The sequence below is a fragment of the Gigantopelta aegis genome, chromosome 4 (assembly GCF_016097555.1).
Source record: "Gigantopelta aegis isolate Gae_Host chromosome 4, Gae_host_genome, whole genome shotgun sequence".
NCBI classification, from domain to species: Eukaryota; Metazoa; Mollusca; class Gastropoda; order Neomphalida; family Peltospiridae; genus Gigantopelta; species Gigantopelta aegis.
The window spans coordinates 46,961,013-46,982,318 of record NC_054702.1 but is presented as its reverse complement, the minus strand read 5'-3'; the positions used below and the strand labels follow the sequence as shown (position 1 = coordinate 46,982,318).

Sequence of the window (21,306 nt, the reverse complement as noted above, 5' to 3'; positions counted from 1 at the left end):
GGGTTCATCAGATTTATTCACCATGATCCAGATACTGACTGTGAATTTCAGCGACGAGTGTCCCGTGTTCTCGCGCATGGCCCCGCCACGGCCACCAGTGCCATACCCCGCCCCAGGACAGCCTCCATACCCTACAGGGCAGAGTAAGACCTGTTTTAAAAGTAATTTCACATGGGAAGTGCCAGGCATCCTAATTAAGGGAACATTTTTGTTCAATATTGTGTGGTGATTTACTGCACAAGTTTCAGAGATCGCTTCACAATTTTAATACATTAAACAGTAGTTGTTGATCTATTTTCAGTTGACTAGAAATGTATTGTTATTTTGGAGAGAAAAAAATTGTCCCTGTAATTATTATTTTGTCTGGTAGAATTGCTAACATCTTTATTGTGTGCATACCTTGTTTAAATTAAAAAAAAGCAGATTAAATTAACCAATATGATTAAAAAATCCAACACCAAATTTTGATGGGCATCTTAAATAACTGTTAATAATTAAAATTAACTTATATGTTAAAACAATGTGTTATGCAATGACTCATGTGAGCTTTTTCTGTCATAATTTCCATCTCTGTCTAATTTTTGTTTTAACAAACCATTATAATAAAATGCCTCACAACTGACTATTTATTTATTTCTATTTTTCTCTACTACAACAAAAAAATATCTGTGTTTAAAAGGAATAATTAATAATTCTAATCTATAAAACTTGACATCTTTATTTCCAGTTGGAATGCCAATGCCAGGGTCCAACCCGTCTTTTCCAACATACCCAGGTGGCAATCCTCCCTATCCGCCACAAGGTGGGGGTAGCTCCACGAATATTCAGCCCCCTCCTTACCCAGCCTCCAGTTATCCCAACCAGAATTTTGGAAGCTATCCCCCGGCATACCCAGCCCAGCAGAATGCGTACAGTGGCAGTCAGCCTACACCGTATCCAGCATCATACCCATACGGCAGTAATCCACAGACCCCGTATCCTGCTGCTACGTCGTACCCTGGCACCACACCAACAGGTAATAGTTTGTTAGTGTGTTCACGTCGTATCCCGGCACCACACCAACAGGTAATAGTTTGTTAGTGTGTTTACGTCGTACCCTGGCACCACACCAACAGGTAATAGTTTGTTAGTGTGTTCACGTCGTACCCTGGCACCACACCAACAGGTAATAGTTTGTTAGTGTGTTCACTTCGCACCCTGGCACCACACCAACAGGTAATAGTTTGTTAGTGTGTTCACGTCGTATCCCGGCACCACACCAACAGGTAATAGTTTGTTAGTGTGTTCACGTCGTACCCTGGCACCACACCAACAGGTAATAGTTTGTTAGTGTGTTCACGTCGTACCCTGGCACCACACCAACAGGTAATATTTTGTTCACGTCGTACCCTGGCACCACACCAACAGGTAATAGTTTGTTAGTGTGTTTACGTCGTACCCTGGCACCACACCAACAGGTAATAGTTTGTGTGTGTTCACGTCGTACCCTGGCACCACACCAAAAGCAACAGGTAATAGTTTGTTAGTGTGTTCACTTTGCACCCTGGCACCACACCAACAGGTAATAGTTTGTTAGTGTGTTCACGTCGTACCCTGGCACCACACCAACAGGTAATAGTTTGTTAGTGTGTTCACGTCGTATCCCGGCACCACACCAACAGGTAATAGTTTGTTAGTGTGTTCACGTCGTACCCTGGCACCACACCAACAGGTAATAGTTTGTTAGTGTGTTCACGTCGTACCCTGGCACCACACCAACAGGTAATATTTTGTTCACGTCGTACCCTGGCACCACACCAACAGGTAATATTTTGTTCACGTCGTACCCTGGCACCACACCAACAGGTAATAGTTTGTTAGTGTGTTTACGTCGTACCCTGGCACCACACCAACAGGTAATAGTTTGTTAGTGTTCACATCGTACCCTGGCACCACACCAACAGGTAATAGTTTGTTAGTGTGTTCACGTCGTACCCTGGCACCACACCAACAGGTAATATTTTGTTCACGTCGTACCCTGGCACCACACCCACAGGTAATAGTTTGTTAGTGTGTTCACGTCGTACCCTGGCACCACGCCAACAGGTAATAGTTTGTTAGTGTGTTCACATCGTATCCCGGCACCACGCCAACAGGTAATAGTTTGTTAGTGTGTTCACGTCGTACCCTGGCACCACACCAACAGGTAATAGTTTGTTAGTGTGTTCACGTCATACCCGGCACCACACCAACAGGTAATAGTTTGTTAGTGTGTGCACCATGCTAAAACAAGCTAGGGAAAAACTATATATATCGGGCCAAATGATTCGAGGTTTTGTTGAGATGGAATATTGGTGCAGCCAAAAACACAAGATGGAATAATCAACTAGATTTTCTGTTTTATGTTAAAACTATTCTTGGAGTTTTTTGTTTTACTCATCCATTTTGAAAGTCACTGATTGCAATTTAGTGTATATTTTGATCACTAAATTGGGAAGGAAAAATACCTTAAAGGAGAGGAGAATTAAGGCATTTGGCCTGGTATGCATATTCAACGATATATAATGCACATTATTGGTTAATATCAACACGTATAATCGTATAGTTAATTAATAAAATGGTTAAATGTGACGACTATTATATATAACGGGCGCAGCCATTTTGTACCATCTCAGTGAGTACGCTCTCTGGCGAGATGGTGGTTACGTAATACTTAACGCGTCACATCAGGAATGAGCCTTAGAACTAGAGAAACACAATCTACCTGGTTTTTGCGGGATGATAAATAGTCATACATTGCAATGTTCTGTAATAATACACATCTCAGTAAGCCAACAGTAAGTATATCCAGCACTATATATATTATTTTTCAATACAAAATAAAATACCATTGTCAAAGTGGCTACACAACAAGTCGAAACAATTAGCAATGTTTTGCCCATGCATTAACTTACGTACTGAAATGATACACGGAGTGTTTTCTTAGTTAATTGGTCTATGCTGTTAGTTGCTTCTACCTTTGATTCCTGATTGGCAAGTGTGTATTTGATTGATAACCAGACGAGCCAATTAATTGACGCTGTCTAGACACAAAAATACATACCGGTATTGTGGAATATTACCTGTCGCCCCTAAAATTGTAATGGACATGGTTTATTACTGTAAATAGTTCTGTAAAACTATTGATTAAGTAGACTTTTCCATCTAAAACCACAGAACTGACCAATTACGTAGTCCCAAAGAAAATAAAATTATCACTTGGGTATCGTGGGTTGTCGTTTTTGCTCCAACGTAGCATATCAATAGGCGTAATAGTGTACATTTTTCCTTTGGATTATTAAACAGAGAAAAACAATATAACCCCATTTTGTTCCGTTAATGCAACTTGAAATATATTTAGTTAAATAGTTTATTATATTATTACGTCATTTATGCTGTTTTACAAGTCCGGTTGATCAAAGAGAAGAGCCTTGTCGAAAATTACTGCTTTTGTTTACACTGTACACACAGGAGCTGACGTCACTTCGCCCCAAGCTATCCCACCGGATGTCACAAAAACGAAACAAAATGGCTGCCCCCAGTTAGCAGGAATAATCATGTTTTTTTATTAACTCTAAAATTACGCTTTTGTCATTTGCTAAAGTGTCAGTATGTGTTGGTGGTCCGGGTATGCATCTTTCCAACACATAAGACTCTTGTTGGAGTTGACCCTACCTTTAATACATGTATTTTTATTTAAATGCAGTATCCACTTTTCAGATATTACATTTAGCTAGCAGACATAATATTAATTTTCAATTAGTAAATTTTATGTTTTGTAGTTGCCATGAGAGTCCAACAATCAAATTATTTTATAAAACTCAGAATTAATTAATATATATTAAAAAATTCATATTGATGTTACTCTGTCAATGGTATTTTTATATTAAAATATACCAAAAAATTTAATACAGCCTTATGAAATAATCCTCTTATCTTCCTATTTTTCTTGTTGCCATCATATGTTTGTATTATGTAGCCGTTTTGAAGGGAAACTTTTGATTAATAAGACTTGGTGTTTTTAATTGATTTATAGTTAACAACGCTGTGCAGTCACGGCCATCGACTGGAACGGTCACGGAGGCACACATTAAGGCATCGCTGCTGTCCGCAGTGGAAGATAAAATCAGGAGACGACTGAAGGAAACATTTGCTCAGGCACAGGTGTGTTGTTACTTTTATCTGCACTCTTTCCAGTGGTCGGGTGGGACGTAGCCCAGTGGACCCAATGGGCTATTTCTCGTTCCAGCCAGTGCTCCACATCTGGTATAACAAAGGCTGTAGTATGTACTATCCTTGTGGGATGGTGCATATAAAAGATCCCTTGCTGCTAATCGAAAAGAGTAGCCCATGAAGTGATGACAGTGGGTTTCCTCTCTCAATATCTGTGTGGTCATTAACCATATGTCTGACGTCATATAACCATAAATAAAATGTGTTGAGTGCGTCATTAAATAAAACATTTCCTTCCTTCTTTCCAGTGGTGTTCCTCATCGTGTTGCAGGGGGTTGGGGGCAACATGCGTGTTATATGGTTTTTCAAGAGAGTGGTGCATACAGCACACATTCTCTGATCGCTCTTAAAAGTTTTAAAATTATTTTTAATATTTTGAAATCTATATCAGTGTTTTTCAATGTGTTTTGTCAGTGATAAATTCTGTGGGTGTTTTTTTTTTCTTTTGTAGTGTAGTTTATGGGGTTTTTTACAAGGTGTTTTAATGAAAATTTCAAATGTTTGGTTTGGAGTTGATGGTCCATTTTTCGTCTATTTACCTATTATTGATATTTTTTTATGCTGAAGTTTTGTTGAATAGTCATTCATTCCGAGTACATGTGTGTGTATTTTATATTTGAATAACAAACAAATGATCTAAATTAAAGTTTTTGTTTAAATAATAAACTTTTGTTCAATACCTGGATGAACAAATTAACTTTTGGTGTGATTGAAAGCTATAAATGTTGAACTTTGCGAACTGTATTTTTTATTGTCAGGTTACGATATTTGAAAACTTTTTTTTTCTGGTGTTTTAACTAATGTGTTTAAATCCTTTCAGGCGGAGATGGATGTTTTGAGAAAAACACAATCTGAACTTGTGGCAGGCAAGGAAAAGTTGGAAAGAATGATTTCAGATTTAGAAAGAGAAAAGGTATTATTATGTTAATTCTGGACTTTTCCTAGATGACTGGTTAGCAGCAGTAATGGCATTTACTTGAGACAGCTTGATTGTCATAACAGGTGTTAAAATCTCTTTAGAGTTTTCTACTGGTGATGTTTATTATTCATATAAATATGCTTTTTATTGGCCATCATATAGATTTTTCTGGAGTTATTGTTATTGGAATCAGCCATTTTGTAGACACATGGATTTTTGGCCATTGTTCAAAATTTTATGTTTATTTTTTGGTAAACAGTCCAACGCACGTTACTTTGGCAGCCTATAGCTAAAATCACCTTAAAACCTTTTAGGCCGAGCACTCTAATATTATTTTTGGATTTTAAATTTTGTCCAAACATGAGTCGAATGCAGCTCTTTTTGGCTTTAGGTCCCTTGACCTAACTTCTAAATTTTATTCCATTCCAAATTCCCCCCCCCCCCCCCCCCCCCCCCCACTTACCTCCTGGCCCAGACTTGGTCACTGGCGAAATTCAGAGATAAAGCCTGTGACAGGCATGCGTGAAGCTTCAGTGGCATATACACATGTTAAAACTTTACGTGACCTGACCTGACACGTGGATGTTCTATTTCCTAACATGGACCATCTCAAAAAAACTCAGTTAATATTGAACCATTACATTTTTTAAAATAAAAAGTTATAAATTTCAGGAGGTAACTAATTTAAATGCAAGTTTGAGAGGTAATGGATTAGGTCATTCAAATATAATTCACATAACTGAACAATCGATTACCTAAAGATTTTGAAATATTGTCCCTTTTTAACCATTGATTAGGCTATCTCTGTGCCAATGAAACTAAAACAAATTTTATTTCTGTACCATGTAACATGCTTCAAAACCAATATATGAGTATACCTTGTGTTTTATTCATATAATTTGTGTTTATTTTAATTCTTTGACTCTTTCCACCTTACAGACTCCTTCAGTTTAATGAATTCAGCTTACAAAGGTTCATGTGCAGTTTGGTATTCTATATGGATAATTTTTATTACATTGTAGACTGATGTTGAAGAAAACATTAAAACGCTGAGAGAGAAAGACAATGAAGTCAAGGAGGCTGTGACCAAGCTAGAAAACAGTGGCCCGTTAGACATAGACGAGGCCGTTGTTACGACGACTCCTTTGTATAGACAGTGCGTACACTTTTGTATTCTTATTTTTATTTAGAAAATAATAGGTCCAAAAGTTCTAGCTTTGTCAGGTGATGATGACATCAGCAACGAAGGCGAAGACGAAGTCTATATTGAAATTGATAGCGAGTGCATCAGCATCAGCAGCTGTCAGAATTAGAGGGCGGGGCGTAGCTCAGTGGTACAGCGCTAGCCTGATGCACGATCGATCTAGGATCGATTCCCATCGGTGGGCCCATTGGGCTATTTCTCATTCCAGCCAGTGCTCCACAACTGGTGCAACAAAGGCTGTGGTATGTACTATCCTGTCTGTGGGATGGTGCATATAAAAGATCCCTTGCTGCTAATCGTAAAGAGTAGCCCATGAAGTGGCAACAGCGGGTTTCCTCTGTCAATATCTGTGTGGTCCTTACCCATATGTCCGACGCTATATAACCATAAATAAAATGTGTTGAGTGCGTCGTTAAATAAAACATTTCCTTCCTTCTTCCTGTCAGAATTAATTTTATTTTAACAGTGACAGCATCAGTAGTTGTGAAAATTTAACAGCGGATGCATTGACATTGGTATTCATTGCATGCACGTTTTCTGGTTTTGTTAATAAAAGTTTGAACATATTATAAGAACCTTAATCTTCAATACAACACAATCTCTAAACAAAAGAATGTGAGATAGACTATCGATTTTGTTATCCGTTAAAATACTGGTATGTGTAGGTAAATTAGGTAAATTAAGTAAATTAGGTGTGAATGAATGTTTTTGTTTTGTTTTTTTAAATGTATTCACCATTCTATAATATTCTGTTTTGCTAATATAACTTCCTGGGTTCTGTTGACCAACTGTCCTCTGTTTCCACCTTGGATAGAGGGTAGGTTTTTTTGGAACAGAAAGGTGAATGATTAAAAAAAAAAAAAAAAAACATACATACATACATACATACAATATATAGATATTCATACATCAATACATACTAGCCAGTGCCAGGTCTGCCCACTGTTTCATGCACGTAAGCGGGATCGACCGCGTAGATTGTAGGCCCCATGCATATGGTTGAGTTAAAAGAGCTTCCTTTTATGGAAGCTTCGATAGCTTAGAGCGTATCGTGGTTAGCCTTGCAATTTGCGGGCGAATCGGTGCCAAAGGTTCGAGTCCCAGCAACGGCATGGGACACTTTGTGAGGCCAGAAAGGATTTAATTATCCCCTGCGCCAGTGCGTTAATATCTATGTATGTAATAGGCAACCTCGACATACATACAATATATAGATATTCATACATCAATACATACTAGCCAGTGCCAGGTCTGCCCACTGTTTCATGCACGTAAGCGGGATCGACCGCGTAGATTGTAGGCCCCATGCATATGGTTGAGTTAAAAGAGCTTCCTTTTATGGAAGCTTCGATAGCTCAGAGCGTATCGTGGTTAGTCTTGCAATTTGCGGGCGAATCGGTGCCACAGGTTCGAGTCCCAGCAATGGCATGGGACAATTTGTGAGGCCAGAAAGGATTTAATTATCCCCTGCGCCAGTGCGTTAATATCTATGTATGTAATAGTCAACCTCGACATACATACAATATATAGATATTCATCAATCAATACATACTAACCAGTGCCAGGTCTGCCCACTGTTTCATGCACGTAAGCGGGATCAACCGCGTAGATTGTAGGACCCATGCATATGGTTGAGTTAAAAGAGCTTCCTTTTATGGAAGCTTCGATAGCTCAGAGCGTATCGTGGTTAGTCTTACAATTTGCGGGCGAATCGGTGCCACAGGTTCGAGTCCCAGCAACGGCATGGGACAATTTGTGAGGCCAGAAAGGATTTAATTATCCCCTGCGCCAGTGCGTTAATATCTATGTATGTAATAGTCAACCTCGACATACATACAATATATAGATATTCATACATCAATACATACATACATACATACATACATACATACATACATACATACATACATACATATACATACATACATTTTTAAAAATGTATGAAAATTAAAAACAAATTTTTTATATTTTTTACAAAATACCGGTATGTTAGAAACTCTTGTACGAAACAAATAGAAGCCTTCCTTGAATCGAGGCGAAAAAAAATAGAAACCTAGGCTTCTACTGAAGGATTTACGGTTTATTAATATAGCCAAGATACATGTAGTTTACACAGGAGGAAAATACCCCAAAAGCTTATTACCTCTCTGGTTATATACGGTATGTATTAATATAGTTTTATTTCCATAAAAATAAAGTAAATGACTTTACAAATAAAATAGATGTAGATGTTAATGAAAATAATTTTCTGACCCAATTTGTGAATGCATGCTAATACATTTTTAAAGGAATGGATGGACTGTGTTTATGGTCATTTTTGAATCTCAGTTGCTTCAGCTAAATATCTTAGACATTCAATTTTGCCAAGCCCGAGAGTTTGACAGTCTTTTCCCTCATTCTAATCTGTACTTTTTCTAAATTCCAGACTTTTAAATTCCTTTGCTGAGGAACAAGCTTTGGAAGATGCTATATATTATTTAGGTGAAGCTATTAGGAAAAATGTGATAGATTTAGACGTCTTTCTCAAGGTAAGTCTTTTCATTACAATTTTTTTAAAAAGCAAATTCATTTAAGTCGCTTTTCAAATGTATTATTTAAGAACTAAACTGGATCATTTGTAACGGTCATAGACTTATTCAAAACACTGAACAACTTTACACAATTACGCTTGAAACTGGCTCCCACTCAGGGTGAGTGTAACAACTCACTGGATAGGTGTTGGGCCACTACACTGACTTCTTTTACCACAATTCACTAACCCTCTGTCCTGGACAGACAGCCCAGGTAGCTATGGTGCACTGGCATAGCCGGGATTTTAGATTTGGGGATGGGGTGGAGGGCACCCATACTGTGTATGTATGATTTTATAAAATTGAATACAGTAAAAAAAAAAAATTAATTAGGGGGAACCATGGCCACCCCACCCCACCCCACCCCTGCTACACCACTGTTGAGGTGTGTGCCCAGGACAGAGTTTTGGCATGGATGTAACTTGAAATGAAATGAACTGAAGATAAATTGTAATTGTTTTGTTTTTTTAATTTAAGCAAAATATATTTATTATGGTATGGCATTGTCCGTGAGTACATCTGTCCCTCTGTTAACTTTTTTTTGTCCAGACCATATCTTGCATACAGGACCATAAAACCTCACAGGTAGGAACAACTTGGGATGGCGGTGTGTCATGTATTATTACTAGGTCATTGTCATAACAGTAAATCCTTGTCCGGATTATATCTCGCATACAGATGCATACAGGACCATCAAACCTCACATGTAGGAACAACTTGGGATGACAATGTGTCACATACTACTGCTAGGTCACGGTGACCTACTTTTCGTGGTCTACTGAACATAACAGTAAATCCTTGTCCGGACCATATCTTGCATACAGGACCATCAAACCTCACATGTAGGAACAATTTGGGATTGCATTGTCTTGCATACTACTACTAGGTCACTGTGACCTACTTTTCACAGTTTACTTATTTTACATAACAGTAAATCCTTGTCCTGACCATATCTTGCATACAGATGCATATAGGACCATCAAACCACATGTAGGAACAAATTGGGATGGTGGTGTGTCACATACAATTACCAGGTCACTGTGATACAAATAAATCAAATAATTTGTCTATATTCATATAATTAGAATTGAATCATGCCCATAACATATTCATTAATATCTATGGTTTTCCGATAAACTCCTGACAGGCATATCATGTACCTCACAGGTACTCTTGTTACTTAATTTTAAAGCAAAGAAAACCCCCAACAATTTGTCAAAAAGGGCCAACAGAAAATCATTTCATTATGAAGCCACAAGTATCCCATGGTCACATTTCTAGTTCAAGGATTGATGTAAATATTTGTTTCTGGATTTGTTTCAGTTAAAAAAAACATATTTTATATATTTATATATCCATATTTTTTCTCTATTTGCAGCAAGTTCGAGAATTATCACGGCAACAGTTCATGTTACGAGCCTTGATACAGAAATGTCGAGAAAAAGCTGGACTGCCACAGTTTTCATAATTGTTGCAGCTGAAGTTCTGAGTGCTAAACATTTCAGCTCCCCTTGAATGTGACATGATAGATCTGCAGTATTGCAGAGGGCGTTCCTGCTTCAACAGCAAACAACCCCATCTGTAGCCAATTTATTTTAATTTAAATTTAAATTATTTCAATGCCGACTTCTAGTAATGGTATGGGGCAGAATGTTGCTGTAGTTCGAGTCCTCACCTGAGGTGTGATATGTCATAGGATCAGTCACCCTTGGTGGCCCCCGTTGTTTTATTTTTTATCATCATCCCAGTCAGTGCCGCATGACTGGTATATGAAAAAAATAGTGTGTGTGCTGTCCCATTTGTAGAGAAATTGCATGTATAAGATGCTTTGCTGCAATTTCTTACCTATTGTCATGTGTGGCACCAATCAGTAACTGTTGTAGTTTAAAATGTGCTGAGGCTTCATTAAATAAACATTCCTTTTCTTTCCTTTTCCAATTAAGATTCAAGCTTCATGCCCTGTCCACATCTGAGATGTGTAGGTTATCAAGGCCATTATCACGGGAAAAGATTTCAAAATCTTAGGTTACCAGAGGTCATTTTACATGATGGGCTCACACAGTAATAAATTTTGGTTTCGCCATTTGTTAGATATGTACATGTATGTCGAGTACTTCCTTGAAAATTACTATAATGTGGTTAATTTAAGGAATATTTTATTAGCCAAAAACTAAATGTTATAGCGAATTTGAATAAAAAATCATCAATTATCTAATTTGGCCATGTCCAGGGTGAACCCTGCACATAGACTTTGACCTAGATTTTTGAGTTATGTGAATGGAATTTGTGTAACCGGTCAGTTACCTAATCATAACACACTTGTATTATGGTTCCGTATTACAGTAATTGTCAAAACTGATTTTGCAATGAGAGATTATTTTTCATTTTGACTACTCGTGTGTTAACCATCAAGAGTGTCCACAAATCATACTAGAACAGTCTAGAATAAATTATTTTTGGAGAATGCATAATCCTGAAGTTATATTATAGACATAACAGTTCACCACACATCATAACCGATTGGTGGTTCGCATGAATTTAAAATTGTGAAATCAACATTCGACTAGAATGATGGGTCATATGAAATATTGTTCGTATTGAAATATGAACCCAGCATCTACTTGCCTAAAATCAGATGGTTTAACCAGTGGGCCATCAAGACCATTAGGCAAATAGTAATTTATTTATACAGATACATCGAACAGTTTTATATATGGCAAAAACAAAACAGTTTTACGGATGAGCCTGAAGTTTTCAGACAGAACAGTAATGCATGTTCAACATATTTTAGTATGCTATATGTTGAATATTCATGACTGAATCAGATGTCACATTATGTATGTTTAACATATTTTAGTATGCTCTATGTTGAATATTCATGACCGAATCAGATGTCACGTTATGTATGTTCAGCATATTTTAGTATGCTATATGTTGAATATTTATGACTGAATCAGATGTCACATTATGTATGTTCAACATATTTTTGTATGCTATATGTTGAATATTCATGACTAAATCAGATGTCATATTATGAGGAAAGCAGAATTAGCTTTGATGAACATTTTCTTATTATAAATTTGAATAATTAATTTATTGAAAATAAATGTAGTTCTTATTTGTCTGCTATCCTCATGAATGTTTTTTACTATTTCCAAGGACTTTCAGATCAACAATTGGACATTATTGGATTAAAATGTGGGGTTTTTTTTTTTCAGTTTGAAGCATGTGTATAAAAAAAATAAAAAAAGAAGGGAGAAAAAGCATTTCTGCCCTTAATGATAGTCACTGGAATTAGACTGACATTGACTAATTACTGGTTGTACAATGCTTGCGTTTATGCTAAAGTTAATTGTAGGCTTCTTTTTTTGTTTTAGTTTGATGAATGCAAATAAATGAAATTAATTAGTTTTGCTCTTTCAAGTACAAAAAGGTTGTTGTGAGGATGTGAACATACTTTGCACAACTTTTTGAATGTGGTGGGGAAAATGTATGCACTTACCGGTATGTATAGAAGATAAAAATTGTTTTGTTCCATTTGAAAAACAAATGGTCAAAAAAACCCAATCAAACTCAATTTTCTTTTAGAGAATTTTTGAAAATTCAAATGTAAATACCGGTATTAATAGTATTTTACTGCTGTAATCATAAAACAAAATGGAGTTAATTTTTAATGTCAACTTTTAGTCTTAGACAGCAATAATGTTCCTAGTCAGGTTTTTGTTGAGGGTTTTTGGGGGGGGGGGGGGGGGGGGGGGGGGGGGGGCATTTATGTATTGGGATTTGTTTAGATTACAGTAAACATTATTATTAGCTTTGTTTTATTATTTGCAAATCTGTTATTTTTAAGGTACTTTAGTTAATGATAGCATTTTGTATGGATGAAACTTTTCCTGCTATATCATTTGCAAATGCTGCTAGAAAATTGTCATGTATCTATTATACTGATTTATATGTAACGGTCATATTTGCTCTGAATTTGGTCTGTGGCTGATTACAGTTACGTTGAAATGTGGTCTTGCTGTCCACTACAATGTGAAAATGTTTGTTATTTAAAAATATTATTTTCATGCTTTTATGCTGCTCAGGCATACTGTCCTGGACACAAATTTTAGCTGTCTAGGCTGTGTTCACAGGAAAACGGTTAATGTTGATTAACTAACAAAATAGGGTACTACTTTGATGTTGAGGTTTTTCATAAATAACATTTATTGATCTCTCTCTATCTCTCTGTCTTCATTATGACATGATTCCAATGTGTAGATTTTTGATATAGTGCATACACATAGTATTGCTGCATTAGTTTTACTATAATAGTTTGATTTAAAATATGTACAGATTTTAACTACTGTGGGAAATGACATTAGTTTTACTGTAACAGTTTGATTTAAAATATGTACAGATTTTAACTACTGTGGGAAGTGATAAATAAAACAATAAAATATATTAATGTAAAAACAATAAAAATTAAAACCATTTTTACATATTTTATCGACATAAAACTCCGAACCTCTGTTAAAAATGATGTAAATAATTTGGGAATATTATGTGATTGTTGTGAGATCAAATTTGATATAAATTATACATTGTATATTATTTTATGCATTTGGAATTATAAATATTGAAGTTGATCAATTCTGACGTTCATGGAATCATGAAATGCAGAACCACTTTACATACTTAGTATCAGTGGCATAATGCTAATAAACGCCACTATTCATACAATGTAAGTGGTTTGGCAGTTCATACTTCCATGAATGTAAAACAAATTAACCTGTTTAGTTTTTACATGTACATGCACATATACAAGGCTGTCACTGCATACTACAACACAGTTTTCACTTATTCAGTAACTTGCATATAACAAAATTTTGTATTGACTTGTTACATGTATGTGTATGTGTATGTGTGTATATATATATATATATATATATATATATATATATATATATATATAATATATATATATAATAGTTATGACCTGAAATGTGTTTAAAAAAAAAAAACATCTACTGGTTCTGATATGCTTATTTTCACACTGTTTATACTGTTCTGTAATCTATGTATATAAGTAAGCAGAAGTAGGGAGAAAACAGATTAAAATTGTTGTAAATTGTAAACCTAAACAGCTGGGCTACTGAGACATTTCTGTAACCCATTAATTTTGAAACTTTGCAATATTTAATATTAAAAGATGACACATTCATCATGCGTAACATTGCATTATGTTGTTGCCAATATAACCCTTGATTTAGAAAAAGAGAAACAAGTAGTACCACATTATCTATATTGAATTCCTTCACATTAATTGTGCAGAATCTTTTTTTTTTATCTTTGTTGATAAATCAAAATACACGTGTCCCACATTAAAGGTACTTGGTACTCTCAGAATAATGTATGATATTTCTATCTATAAGGCCAAACAAAATAAATTTCTGGTCTCTGGTCAGCACACGTTGATTTTGAAGTCGCGCATGAACATTTTTAAATTTTAATTTCTTGCGGTATGACCGATTTTTGCCAGTCTTTTCTTGCTATGACATAACATCATTTAGAGCCAAAATGTCATTGTGCACGAACTAGGACATGCATTCTGATTTCAATTTAAATATGCCCCTTATTTCAGTATCAAATATACCCACCTTTTCTGTGCAATCCATGCTTTAAAAAAAAAAAGGAATTTTTTTTTTTTAAAAGAAGGAAAAGCCATATCAATTCTGGAACTGTGGTCTGACCAGAGACTAACTTAAGTTTCTTGCTTGAAATAGTGATTTTTACATCTGGTCACATGAGAGGCAGACCATGATTTTCTGTGACTACTGTTACCACCGTGAACTACCTTTCATGCTTACAATTATACAAACTCTATTGAGTAGATATAGCTGTCTGCTTTCTCAAACAGCCTCCTACTTTCAAATGTAATGGATACCTAGATATGATAACATAGCATGGACTACTAAAACACCCTACACATACAAATTTGTCTTGCAGTCTGCAACCCAAAATTTTAAAATCTAATCTGAAAACGAGTAAACACTTTTTGTGTATTCAAAATTGCATTCTTGTTATACCACCATACAAGGTAATGCAGGGGTGTAGCCAGAAACACTGGCATTACGCACGCCACTTTATTGGGGAAACTTAATTACTGAAAAAGAGAAGAGGATATTTTATAGAACAATTACAGACAGCCTCGACCTATTACCAGATATTTTTGCATTATGCACGTGCATATTGTGCATAATGGGCGCTAAGCCTTTGTAATGTGAGGTTTGAGAAGTGGAACATGTTCACCTCTTCAAAACGTTTTGGAACACGTTCTCTACACCAGAACAAAGTTTTGAAGACACGATTTGTGTTCATGGTGAGATGAAGTGTCCTGAATTGTGACAGATTAAGACTATTCAGTAGGATGGATTTCTTAAATATACTTGAATAAACAGTAGGCCAATGAAGAGTACACCAGACACAAAGAAATTAATATTCTAAGTAAGAAACTGTATATTTCAACCAGAAATATTGTACAATGTATTTAGATGTACCTAAAATAATATAAAAACTTCTTTTATAACAATAAATTTGTGTGATAATTTTAAGCATTGTTTTTTGTTTTGTATTTGTTGGGTAATTTTTTTACATATTTAAACATGGAAATAAACTATGCTCAGATGAGCATATCTCAGGTTTGTGAATGCTATTGTAAGCTAATTGGCTTCAATATTTTTAGGATTAAGTTTGACTAAAGTACATTTAGCATGTTCTACAATTAATGTTTCAAGTGCAGAATCTCCAAGGATCAAACAGTAACAGTTATTGGTAGTTTCTGCCTGTATCATATACTGTATTATTGTTATGTATGTATTACGGTAGGTCTGATGCAGACCTCTGATTGCTTAATGCTAATATTTCATGATCCTCGGATTCACACCATAATTATGTGGAAATAATTTTACAAGAAATACAATAGAATCAACCCTGTATTTGAATAACCACCCCCAAAAATTAAGTTTGTGTTTTGGGATAGGCCTACCCTTTGACTTAAAAGTGCTGTGTCAACATTACAATAATGGCAGTTCCCACTAAAGATATTTATTAAATTTTGCTTTGAAACAAAGTTTATACCTTCAGCTATTGTATATGCCTATAAAAAATTACAATCAAATAATTCTATTTACTCAACCACCTACTTGCTATTATATACCACTTTAATTAGTATTTTGGTATACAATTGTATTGGGGTTATACACACGTTATACATTTTTAAAAATACTTTTCATTTTGTTCAGCTAATGCTAGGTATTTAAATGAATCAAAAATGGTTTATGGTAGCAAGCATTAGCTGAAGAAGAATGGTGCATTTTTCCAAGTGTTACTGGTGCAACTTTCCAAGTGTTACTCTATTTCAACAGCCATAAAAAATGTTGGTAGAATGTTTTATTAAAATAACCTCAGTAGGCCTTTAAAAAACAGCACTAAAAATTCCATCAATTTAGACTTCTTCGGTGGCATCATGGTTAGGCCATCGGTCTACAGGCTGGTAGGTACTGGGTTCGGATCCCAGTTGAGGCATGGGATTTTTAATCCAGATACAGACTCCAAACCCTGAGTGAGTGCTCCACAAGGCTCAATGGGTAGGTGTAAACCACTTGCAATGACCAGTGATCCATAACTGGTTCAACAAAGGCCATAGTTTGTGCTATCCTGCCTGTGGGAAGCGCAAATAAAAGATCCCTTGCTGCTAATCGGAAAGAGTAGCCCATGTAGTGGCGACGGCGGGTTTCCTCTGAAAATCTGTGTGGTCCTTAACCATATGTCTGATGCCATATAACCGTAAATAAAATGTGTTGGGTGCGTCGTTAAATAAAACATTTTTCTTTTTTTCCATTTTATTTAGTTTTAATATGACATTTTATACATACCCAGAAAGTACATTTTGTTTCCTGTTAATGTCACTGTATCTGTGGTTTACTGTAGGTGAAGGTCTGATAAATACTGTAGTACCTTTCATTCTTGTTACTTTTGTCTGGTTACAATTATTATATTTCATAGATTTTGACATATATACCACAATAAATATGTGACCAATTAAAATCAAGTGTTTTGCATGCATTTTTTTTTTAATTCTTGTAATGTTCTTGTGTGGCAAGCAATATGAGACATTCTTGTAGCTTTGTTAAATAAATTAGCATGGTTCAAAATGGGAAATAAACCAAACCAAAAAGTATTTATGTGTCTATATTCAATTTTGGTTCAGTCACATTCACCCGGGGCTTAGCCTCTGACCTGGCCATCGACCGGCCTCGGTGGCGTCGTGGCAGGCCATCGGTCTACAGGCTGGTAGGTACTGGGTTCGGATCCCAGTCGAGGCATGGGATTTTTAATCGAGATACCGACTCCAAACCCTGAGCGAGTGTTCCGCAAGGCTCTATGGGTAGGTGTAAACCACTTGCCCCGACCAGTGATCCATAACTGGTTCAACAAAGGCCATGGTTTGTGCTATCCTGCCTGTGGGAAGCGCAAATAAAAGATCCCTTGCTGCCTGTCGTAAAAAGAGTAGCCTGTGTGGCGACAGCGGGTTTCCTCTAAAAACAGTGTCAGAATGACCATATGTTTGACGTCCAAAAGCCGATAAGATAAAAAATCAATGTGCTCTAGCGGCATCGTTCAATAAAATAAACTTTACTGACATGGCCATCACTCCAGCCAGTGCTCCACAACTGGTGTAACAAAGGCTGTGGTATGTACAATCCTGTCTGTGGGATGATGTATATCAAAGATCATTTGCTGCTAATCGAAAAGAGTAGCCCATGAAGTGGCAACAGTGGGTTTCCTCTCCCAATATCGGTGTGGTCCTTAACCATATGTCCGATGTCATATAACCGTAAATAAAATGTGTTGAGTGCGTCATTAAATAAAACATTTCCTTCCTTCCTTCCCGACATAGCCAGTGACAAATTTTCCTGCATAAGCATTTTACGGATACTGACACTGTTATTACATAATAATAATCTCAAATGTTTAAGCCAAAGATGCTAGAATATGACCATTGTGATGTGGATTGTAAAAAAAATCAACCTAAAAGCAGATTAATTTATAGATTACAAACAATATTTCTACTTAGTGGTAGTTTACACAACAAACAAAAACTAAAGCATTCAATAAAATGTTTTATTTTTAGCGATTGTAAAGTTAACATACAAATAAATAGTATTTCATTAAATTAAAGTCGTAACTTATAAAAACTAATATTTCTAAAAGATGTCCCACTTCTAACAAATTATTTCCTAACATCATAACATTTAATCCAACTTGGCTCAAATAATTTTTGTAGTGGCAAAATAATAAGCACTTCTTAAAGGGACTCTCCAGAGTTTGCCGTCATTGTAACATGTTTAAAACTAACAGATCCTTTTTCATTACTAAAATTACATATTAAAGACAGTTTCCGCTTTACAATAATACTAGTATCTGTATTAAAAAAAAGGTGTTTGTTGTCGTCTTAATGTTTGCAATAGCCCAAACCAGCTTTTAACTTCCAGTAATTTTGTATGTATGAAAATAAATATATGATGATGTTTTGGGTTTTTTTTGTTTAACGACACCACTAGAGCACATGGATTAATTAATCATCGGCTATTGGATGTCAAACATTTGGTAATATTCTGACACGTAGTCATCGGAGAAAGTTCGCTACATTTTTTTTAATGCAGCAAGGGATATTTTATATGCACTTTCCCACAGACAGGAAAGCACATACCACGGCCTTTGACCAGTTGTGGTGCACTGGTTGGAACAAGAAAATACACGACGAAAGAAAATGAAAAGTGACTGCTACAAACATTCGCACATAATCATAAACACATTGGATTAACAGATACTGATATTCCAAAACAAGAAAATGTATTGTATATGTAATTTTAGTCCACAGAAAGGTTCCATTAGATGTAGACATCTTACTATGGCTGTAAACGCGGGAAAGTCCCTTTAAGTAGATCTCATTATCTTGATTGCTGATAGGCCTGAACAAACGGCTCAAAATAATGGTGGGTATATCAAAATAAACAATTATCTTTGGTGAAACTTATGCCGAGATCATTTCTCTACATTTTGAATTAATCTCGACCTGTTACCTCATTGTCCCAGGATGTCATGAAGTTGTTTCTGGCACTCGTCTTTTTATAGATGGTTTTTCTGACACGTCTCAAGACAATCAATACTTGGAGCGAGCTTTAGGTTCAGAAAAAACGTACAATTATTATAAAATTCATTGCATTTTATCGTTGTATCGTGACATCACTCCTTTTCTCAGCCGATATATACTGATGGAAAGAAATAAAGGAACACATCCATTTGTAGACCAAATTTAATTCACTACTAGCATAGTAATGTCTGTATTTCATACCAAGATGTAATGTGGGATTGAATGTGATACCTTATTTCTTTCCATCACTCTATCTGGGGTAATACAATTGAATAATAAATTGGGAATGAAGTTTTATATCTCTCATGAACTAAATTTTGTCAATAAGTAAAAGAAAATGATTTCGTTCGAAACATAACCTTTGTAAGTCAAAACTGGTTTATTATTTTCTGTAAGATACACAGGTGTTAAGTAATTATCTAGTGATATTGGATATTAATTCAGGTAGGTTAATAGCTTAAGCCATCCAGAAAAAAAAAATGGTTTATTGCACATTATTTGGCATTAAAACAGCCTAAAATAGATATTTCAATATAACAAAACAATGTACATGATCAAGTGGGGTGACAAAGTTTAACAATAACATTACGAACAGTCAATGTTTATTGGTGTAATTAAAACATATTTTAATAAAATATGATAATTGTGTTAATAATCATTAAAATCTAAAACAGTATCTCTCGGTGGTATAAGGGGGCTGAGTAGAACAGTTGGAAAATATGTGAAGTGGGGTGGGGTGAAGATGTGCTATAGGGGGTGGGACAAACACATTTTAAAAATTGGTACATAAAACTAGTAAAACAAAGTAAATGTCTTGGGCCTCACTGTCCCCTCCTCTCCTCTCCCCCCCCCCCATCTCTCCCCCCCCCCCCCCCCCCCCCCCCCCCCCCCCCCCCCCCCCCCCCCCCCCCCCCCGCTTCCTATGGCCATATTGGGTAGTCTCTAGTTATCCATTTTCATGGATGTTATATTACAAAACATTTATAATACGATTTTCACTGATGAGCAAATGTTATCCTGCATGCACTGTGGGAATGAATGTGAAGATTAGCCTGCATGGACCACTATGAAATTCTGCTAAACAAGCCTCACAGTTCCCCATTATTGTCTTCACAGGACAAAGTTCAAAGGGTGGGAATTGGTGAACTGTAAAAAAGAGGAAATCTAGAGGGGTCCCGGAAATTCTTGAAATCCTAGCTTAAAATCTGTGCCATCTGACACATTTTGGAGGAAAGGATGATTAAAATGTGAGGAAACGCAATGTTCCATGAGAGGAAAACAGCTGATCCGAGGAGAATTCCCACCCCTGTTCAATACGTACCGGTACTACCCTTTGAAAAAAAATACATTGCAGAAAAATATTACATCAAACTTCAGCAGACTTGCTTGTTTAGACTGATCATAGAAAATATCTGTGTATCAAAAGTTAAGAATATCAGACCATACTCTTTTTATATTTGTAGGATAAAAACAGTAGCATTTTAATGTCATAATATATCGAAAGCAAATGTCCTTCATCATTAAACAATATTCTCTATGTAGAGTTAATACATAAACAAAAGCACATGGATGATTTTCTGGTTTTCCCCACAGGTAATGATAAATCCATTCAAAGGTCTAGTTTGTCTTTTTGTTTCCTTGAGCAGATGTTTCTACTGAAAGGACTAGCCCTTGAATATTTGACAAGTTTCGTGACTCAATGAAATGGGTCTGACAACTCCTGAAAAAGAAAAAAGATTCGAAAGTCAAACTGCAAATAAACTGTACATGTCAGGGCACAAAAATTCAAACTGTGGCATACACAGAATTCAGGTTACATGGTTTCTTGCTACTGAAACCAGTAATTGATAATTTGGTTAAGTGAACTACACTTGTGTAATAAGTGAAGTGTGAGAATTAATAGTTTAACTGCATTAGTTGTTGGGATATGTTGTCAAATACATATACACCAAAACACAGATACTCAAACTCCGATACACTAAAACAGATACAGTTAAGATTGATCACAAATTTTATTTCAACTTATCTGCATGCTTACATCCAATCAAGGTTCAAGCACGTTGTCAGCTACTGAGTCGTTAAAACTAGCTCTGGGTGGGAGTCAGTACTAATAATTTGTGACAAACCGGCCTCGATGTTGTGGTTAAGCCATCGGATATAA

At 35.9% G+C, this 21,306-nt stretch overlaps 2 protein-coding genes across 3 annotated transcripts in view; one reads left to right on the top strand and one right to left on the bottom strand.

Annotated features, from left to right (window-relative positions):
- LOC121370628 (tumor susceptibility gene 101 protein-like) overlaps positions 1 to 12,697 on the top strand; it is a 45,579-nt gene extending 32,882 nt beyond the window's left edge. For both annotated transcript variants that reach the window (XM_041495986.1, XM_041495987.1), the window contains 7 exons: positions 2 to 143; positions 728 to 1,015; positions 4,055 to 4,182; positions 5,072 to 5,164; positions 6,193 to 6,326; positions 8,800 to 8,902; positions 10,323 to 12,697. In XM_041495986.1, the coding sequence (XP_041351920.1) occupies positions 2 to 143; positions 728 to 1,015; positions 4,055 to 4,182; positions 5,072 to 5,164; positions 6,193 to 6,326; positions 8,800 to 8,902; positions 10,323 to 10,412 (978 nt within the window). In that variant the 3' untranslated portion in view covers positions 10,413 to 12,697. The remainder of the gene's footprint in view (position 1; positions 144 to 727; positions 1,016 to 4,054; positions 4,183 to 5,071; positions 5,165 to 6,192; positions 6,327 to 8,799; positions 8,903 to 10,322) is intronic.
- Positions 12,698 to 20,039: 7,342 nt separating this feature from the next.
- Positions 20,040 to 21,306, bottom strand: part of LOC121370627 (guanine nucleotide exchange protein smcr8a-like) — a 39,965-nt gene continuing 38,698 nt past the window's right edge. Inside the window, exon 26 of the mRNA XM_041495985.1 lies at positions 20,040 to 20,865. Coding sequence (XP_041351919.1) covers positions 20,810 to 20,865 — 56 coding nt within the window. The 3' untranslated portion in view covers positions 20,040 to 20,809. The remainder of the gene's footprint in view (positions 20,866 to 21,306) is intronic.